The sequence below is a fragment of the Dama dama genome, chromosome 16, assembly GCF_033118175.1.
Source record: "Dama dama isolate Ldn47 chromosome 16, ASM3311817v1, whole genome shotgun sequence".
Taxonomy (NCBI): domain Eukaryota; kingdom Metazoa; phylum Chordata; class Mammalia; order Artiodactyla; family Cervidae; genus Dama; species Dama dama.
The window spans coordinates 12,360,992-12,368,728 of record NC_083696.1 but is presented as its reverse complement, the minus strand read 5'-3'; the positions used below and the strand labels follow the sequence as shown (position 1 = coordinate 12,368,728).

At 36.7% G+C, this 7,737-nt stretch overlaps 1 protein-coding gene across 1 annotated transcript in view; it reads right to left on the bottom strand.

The window, feature by feature from the left end:
- Nucleotides 1–398: 398 nt before the first annotated feature.
- Nucleotides 399–7,737, bottom strand: part of SVEP1 (sushi, von Willebrand factor type A, EGF and pentraxin domain containing 1) — a 191,405-nt gene continuing 184,066 nt past the window's right edge. Inside the window, exons 47-48 of the mRNA XM_061163442.1 lie at nucleotides 6,212–6,305; nucleotides 399–1,789 (exon numbers count right to left, since the gene is read on the bottom strand). Of these exons, the coding sequence (XP_061019425.1) occupies nucleotides 1,768–1,789; nucleotides 6,212–6,305 (116 nt within the window). The 3' untranslated portion in view covers nucleotides 399–1,767. The remainder of the gene's footprint in view (nucleotides 1,790–6,211; nucleotides 6,306–7,737) is intronic.

Here is a 7,737-nt window from a genome sequence, read left to right as displayed (position 1 = left end):
GACATGGCTGAGCATGCATACACACGTGCCCACACATGCACGCGCACACATACACGTAACTGAATCACTTTGCTACGCAGCAGAAATTAACACATTATAAATCAACTATATCACAATAAATTTAAAAAGATTTTTTTAACTGCTTTTAAATTTCCCTGTGAATCACATTTTTAGTTATGTAGAGCCTCATATCATTTGCAAACCTCACTCATATGGTGCTTTACTTCCTTGTCCTGTCTGCATAAAGCAACTAATATAACTTAATGTCAAGTATAGATCTTTTAATCTATTCAAACTAACCCAATACAAATTTTACATGGTAGGTTCATTTTCAGAACTGAGTTTTGCTTTCAAGTGTAGTAGCTTTCCCTAGCTTAAAATTTCTGGTACCACCTTGCTTTTTATTATTTAGATTTTGGATTTTATTTGATAGTTTTATGATTATAAATGACAAAAATCAACATAGTTTGGAAGTTGATGGGGGCATCAATTAAATAAAAGGAATACTCATAAGCATGGAAGACTGGTCCAGAGGATGACTGTCGGAAGAAAGAAGAGGAGTCAGTGGCTGACAGAAGAGAAGACGGTGAAGAGAACCACTCGGACAGTCAAGATCTTTACCATACGAAGTGTTACACTGTGGGCTATGCCTTGTGTGGAAGCAGTTCTCCAAAGGATGAGATGAGCTGACTGCGATTTTCCTATTTTAAACAAAATCCAGTGTTGTGGCTTCCCACCCCCCCCAAAGTCTGAGAAAATCTTTATCCTGGTAGAAGGATGGTGATGGACTTAGGGGGAAGCAGTGGGAATTGAGGGGTAGCTCAGCTCTGCCTTAGGCAAACTGAGTTCTTTTTTTTTTTTTTTTTTGCAGGTGGAGCCAGGAGCACAATTGTGGCAATTTTCCCCATTTGCCTTTTCCTTTCCCCTTTTCTGCTGTGTTATTCCAATCTCCTTTCTCCCAAAGGAGTGAGTGGTGGGTTTATGACCCAGAAATGGGCTCTCTGTTAATCTCCCAGTTCTTGTATTTCTTATTCCAGCTTAGAGAAGGAAGTGAAGCACTTTATTTTGTGAACCATGGTCATTATTTTTTTTTCCCCCATCCACTAGGTTGATGCCCACAGCTTTCCAAATGCTGGAGAAGGAATTAGTCAGGCTGCCCTCAGCACCAGAATAGTGCTTTGCATGGAGGACAGTAGGTCCAGTAGTTACTTTCTGATTGAATAAAAGGAAACTTCTACTGTTATGTATATTGTAGACATGATGGATCTACCATGAAGGTGTCTCCTTTACTGTAATTTCTGTACTGTAATTACTGTACATTGCATGTAATCTCATAACATGCTAGCGGCACCAATCATGAATCCTCTTTTCCCTCACAAAATGGCACTACTGGCAAAACATTATTTAGTAGCAAAATATATTTTAATTGAAAAATCATTTTAAGTAACTGAATAAAAATGTATACCAGGAACCTTCCAATAGACAGCAGAGTATGTACATTTTGTCAGAGTGGAGCAGCATCTATTTAATATATTTTTATATAGAAAATACAGGCATATTTAAAAATGGAAACATGTAAGAAGGTATGTCACAAGAAATAACAAACTATAACACAAAATAAAAAGGTCAACCCAAAGTAACAAGTTGACTGAAACGAGACAAGACCCAGCACCGTGTTGGAAAGTCTTCACGTAAGTTGTGCGATGTCCAGGACTGCCAGGAAGAGATGATCCTGCATTTTAGGAGAGCTGGTTGGTTGTGCGGTGGTTAAAACCCAGTCCTCCTTTTCCTAGAACAAAAAACAAAGATTCAACAGTAAAGAAAGGGGGAACAGCTGTATGGGGGCTGATTAAAACACAACTGAAAGTCTCAGATACCTGGGCATCATCTGTGATGTGGTTTGGATGGATGGGGGTCATTCCTTGAGAAAACGAAGGGACACGGAGAAAAAGTACTAATGTACACGGCACACTGGAGTTTGAGTCCTGGCTCTGTCACTAGTTTTCTGTCTGACAACCTGCTCATCTGCAGAATGAGGGCTTTGGACTTCGTGAACCTAAAGGTCTCCTACAGCATGAACTGTCTATGGTTTTTATTTATGGTATTTGTTTAGGATCCATTTTCTGTGCATAGTCAGAGGAAACACAGTATCTTCCTTGAGGACTGAACAATTTGGGAATGATTCATCAGGAGAGAAGGCTACAGATCGAGGGACTTAATGGAATGCCACAGGGCATTTCTCCACCAGCTGTCACGATGCCTGAAAAGTGCTCGGTCAACCCGCTGTGTGTGCTAAGTTGCTTCAGTCGTCTCTGACTCTGTGAGACGCTACGGACAGCAGTCTGCCAGCCTCCTCTGTCCACGGGATTCCCCCGGCAAGAACATCGGAGTGGGTTGCCATGCCCTCCTCCAGGGGATCTTTCCAGCCCAGGGATCAAACCCGTATCTCTTACGTCTCCTGCACTGGCAGTGGGTTCTTTACCATGAGCATCAATTTTTCTGTCTTTACTAAGTATGAGGGAGACAATCTTTAAGGCACTCAATCTTGTGGAAGAGAAAGAAAGTATGTGTAAACATTTATTGTTTTGATTTCTCAGAAAAGCTTTCTCTCCATCTCTTTTCATCAATGAATTGCCAGTCTCTTCCACTCTTTACCCAAAGGCATGGTAAAAGTTTTAGCAAAATGAACTTTCACATGAGAATAACCCAACCTAGGGTCACCACTGATTGATCCATCATGGGCCCTTGAATCAATCTGGGCTAACGAGTTCTTCTCCTGCAGTTTTAAAATGGGTCAGCACACTATTTCTGTGGGCAGTGGGGTCCTTCCATGTGAAATGAATAGCAAAGGAAACCATTCTGCAGCGGAAGGATGGAGAAGATATTGGAGACAGGACGTGAGATGGGAGGGGAGAGGCTTCAGATGTCTTTCAAGTCCTCAGTCTGTTTGCCCTCATGCTCAGCCAACCCATGTATGGGGTTCTATGTGAGGTCCCATTATTGTGATAACAGATTGCTTTCTTTGCTTAAGTCACTTGGAATTGCAATAAGAGAGTCCTAGCTAATACAGGTCTCCTAGAAAAATCCATCACAGTATAAGGAGAGGGGGGCTGCTGGGTCTTCTGGGTTGACCTTTCCTCGAATTGGCCATTATTATTATTATTATTTTTGGATTCCTTTATCAAGCTTTTGAATTTAAAAAAAATCTAGATTTTATTACCTTTATTAATAGCATTTTATTGTTTATAAAGTAAGTTCTTTCTTGACATCCTCTGGTCAAGACAAAATTCCTATAGGGGTAGTTGACTCTTGAATAATGTGGGGGTCAGGGGAGTGGACACTCTGAGTGGTCAAAAATTGGTGGATGATTTTACAATCAGTTGGTCCTCTGTATCTGTGGTTCCACATCCACAGATTCAGCCAACTAAAGACTGTGTAGATCTGTATTATGGATCTATTGGAAAAAAATCTATATATAGGTGGACTCATGCTGTTCAAACTCATTTTGTTCAAGGGTCAATTGTATTTTGATATTAGGGAACCACACAAACTCTGCGCTTCCTTTATTTATCTGTAAGATGAAGTAGTTGAAACATAAAGCTTTAAATAATGTTACAAATACTTCCTGTTCCTTTTTGAGTCACTGTCCTTATTGTTTCTATTTTGTTTTTTCTTTTCTTTGCTCTCTTTATTTCCCCAGAAATCCTCTCCAGTCTGATTCTCATTTTCTTAAGTTCTTGCAACTCTGCTCTCAGGTAAAACTATCATTTTTATGTTAGAAACTTCTAAATCTACTTGTACAATCCAAATTTGTCCTTTAGGGTTCAATTTTTTTTCTCTCTGCAGAGATGCATATACTTGAGATGATATGAAGAAATTCATTGGCATGAGACAGATATTTTCATCAATTAAGTTTATATGTAAATAGATTTTTGTCTTGGCAAGTTGACTTTAATTGTCCAATCAAAATTAAGTAAAAGGACATGAAAAAAAGAAATATTCTTCTCAGTTAACTGAATTTTTCACTTTAAAAAATGAATATGGAAATACCCATTTTTACCAATGATTCCTATAATATAGAAGTAAATGTACATAATGCAAATCTAAGTGATGTAATATAATGATGTATATTAAAATTTTAAAAATAGAGATGGTAATATTCCAACACTGCAATATTTATGAGGACAATGGTGTAATATTGAAAATATTTTATCAATGGTATGATGCAGTATGTAATCAAAATGATACAGTATTGGCATAAAAAACAGACCACAGATCAATGAAACAGAATACAGAACCCAGAAATAAATCCACATATATATGGTCAATTAACTTATGGTAAAAGAAGTTACCATAACTACTTCTTTCTCCTAGAAGAAAACATAGGTCGTAGGCTCCTTGACATCAGCCTTGGTATGGTTTTTTTTTTTTTTTTGGATTTGCCATCAAAGCAAAGGCAACAAAAGTAAAAATAAAGAAGTGGGACCACATCAAACCCCAAAGCTTCTGCACCACAAAGAAAAGCATCAGCAAAATGAAAAGACAATCTACTGAATAGAAGAAAGTATTTGCAAACCATATATAAGGATTAATGTTCAAACTACATAAAGAAATTACAGATGTATATGAAAAGACATTCAGCATTAGGAAATACAAATTAAAACTACAATGAGATGTCATCTCAAACTTGTTAGAATTGCTATTATCTGAAAGGCAAGAAATAATAAGCATTGTTGAAGATGTACAGATAAGGAAATCTTGTACACTACTGATGGGAGTATAAATTGGTGCAGCCACTGTAGAAAATATTATGGAGTTTCTTCAAAACATTTAAAATATAACTACCATGTGATCCAGCAACTCTCTGGTTATTTACCTGAAGAAAATGAAAACATTAGTTGGAAAAGATGTCTGCACTTCCATGTTCATTTTGGCATTATTTACAGTAGCCAAGACATGGAAACAGCCTATGCCCATCGATGAATGAACAGATAAAGAAAATTTTCTTTATAAACACACACACACCTCACAATGGAATATTATTAAGCCATAAAAAGAATGAAATCTTGTCAACTGTGACAAATGGATGGACTTTGAGGTTATTAGGCTAAGTGAAATGAGTCTGAAAGAGAAAGACAGATACCGTGTGATTTTGCTTATATGTAGAATCTAAAACAAAAACCAGAACCAAACTTACAGATACAGAGAACAGGTTGATGGTTGCCAGAGGCAGAGGTGGGTGCGGGATTGGGCTAACTGGGTGAAAGGAGTCAAAAGGCACAAATTTCCAGTTACAGAATAAATAAGTTATGGGAATAGACTATATAACATGGCAATTATAATTAATAATACTGTACTGCACATTTGAAAGTTGCCAAGAGCAGTAGATCTTAAAAGGTCTCATTTCAAGAAAAAAATTTTTATAACTACATATGTGGACTTACATAGTTAACTATACTGTAGTGATCACTGCACAATATGTACATATAGAAATATTGAATCACTATGTTAAACTAATATAATGTTGTATGTCCATTACACTTCAATAAAAAGTTTATGATATTTAAACTTTCGAACTTTTTCCTTTGATTTATTTTTGGGATAATCTTTTCTCAACTATGATATTTATCTGGTTACAAATGAGAAATCAATTCCTAGAACACATTTTTACATAAATTTTCTTGTAGTCCATTAAATACTGACTGTATATACTGTAAAAATATGCAAAAATAATTGACTTTAAAAATAAATGTTCCTTATCATCAATTTCAGTACTATTTTTATTATAAATAGGAATGCAAATGAATATCAGTAAAACATACTGAGTTTATCATTTGCATTCTTTCTTATGAAGCGTTCAATCTACCATTCAAGAAGTCGTTAACTTGTTTAATTAAGCTCTTTGCTTTGTCAAAAAACTTCACAAATTTGCACGTCCTCCTCATGCAGAGGCTATGCTAATCCTCTAAAATTATGTTGTTTCAATTTTATTATTTGTGCTGTAATAAATGTTTTTGAGAAATCATTGTTTTATCTGTCAAATATTAACTAATACTTCTTCATTTGGCTTTGGTTCAAATCTCAAAATGGATATTTCTGGATACAAAATGCTTACCTTCAAACCTGAGATATCTTCTGGCTATTGGGACAACTTAACTTGAACTTCAGTCTTCTCATGTTGTAGATAAACAGTAGTTTTTGGTTGTCTTACCTGGAACAGTCATGTCCTGTCCATGCTGAGAGACAATGGCATCGGTTTGGTCTTACACATTTTCCACCATTTAAGCAGGGAGACTGGCAGACAGCTGGGATGAAAAATTCATGCATTTACTTAATGAATACTTAGCAATCATGAAGATGCTCATGAAGACACGCAGAATAAGATTTGACTCTGCCTTCTGCTCCAGCTGCCACCATTCCTCATGGACTGCATCCTGCCAGTTTGTTCGATCTCATATTATATTATTATGTGGTACCACCTCCCTCTGTCCTTCCAAGCAAGAATTGATCTTTATATTTAAATCCCAGCTTAAGTTCTATCTGCATACTGAAACCTTTGCTGATAACTCCGAGTCCACTAATTTTTCTCTTCTTTAATCCTTATTTAGGTAACTAATTTGACACTGTTTTGAACTGAAAATTATTCATATGCTCATTGAGACTGTCAAGCTCTTGAGAGAGCCAGCAATGAGCTCTAAGACTGATGAAGTCATTATATCAGATGTTAATTCTTATGACACTAGATCAGGCACACAGACTGGCTAACATAACAAATGATTCAAAAGCCCTTTGTGCTTGCTAGGAAATTTATTTCATGGATTTTACCAACTTGAATTGGAATTACAGAGCCTGGGGTAGAGTTAAAAATGAGCCACTGATGTAACCCTGAGTGAAAACTGGGAGATTTACTGTACAGTCATCTTTCTCACAGGTCCATAGTCTCAGGGTCAAACTCTTCTCCATGAATCTACTTGTTAAAAAAATCCTATGGACACTAAAATCAGATGAAGACCAGCCAAAGAAAAAAATAAGATGCCTGTTGGGAGAAAGCTGGAAATGAGAAACATTTCAGTCTCATTATAACTTGGAAATGCAGGCTTTCCCAGATGAAAAACTCATCTTTGGTGAGAGAGAAAGAAATATCACTTCTTTATCACTCATTCATAAAATATAGGGAAAACATCAGCAATCCAGGCACTTGATAAGCATTGAGAGAGGATAAGAATGAAAACACACCAGTCTTTGCTCTTGGTGAGCTTTCTTGACAAGCAAGCCAACAAAATGCACATATTTGCAATATAACAAGAAGGAAATTATGAAATGAAGCAGGGTCAAGAATAGCAAAAATAAAACTCAATAGTCTACAACTAATTCTCCATAGCTGCTTGCTAATATTAAAAAATCACTCCTTTTCAAGAGCATGATGATTTAGCAGTAATTGACTGTACTAACAATTTTTTACATTACTATTTTTCACTTCTCCATGTAAAAGCCTAACACCTTCCTCCTTCCCTATAACATGGGTGACCCCAACGTTCCATTCTGGTCACCTTCTCATGCCACCTTCTGCACAGACTTCTTTTTTTCCCTCCACGAAAGTTTTCCAGTGATGACTGATATCTATCTTCAATGTAGTGTATCTTCTGGGAAGATACATCATCCAATTGCCTGTCAGACCTCTCCCTTGTGTGTTCCAACTCAGTGTGTTTTTGTGCATGCATGCATGCGTGCTCAGTC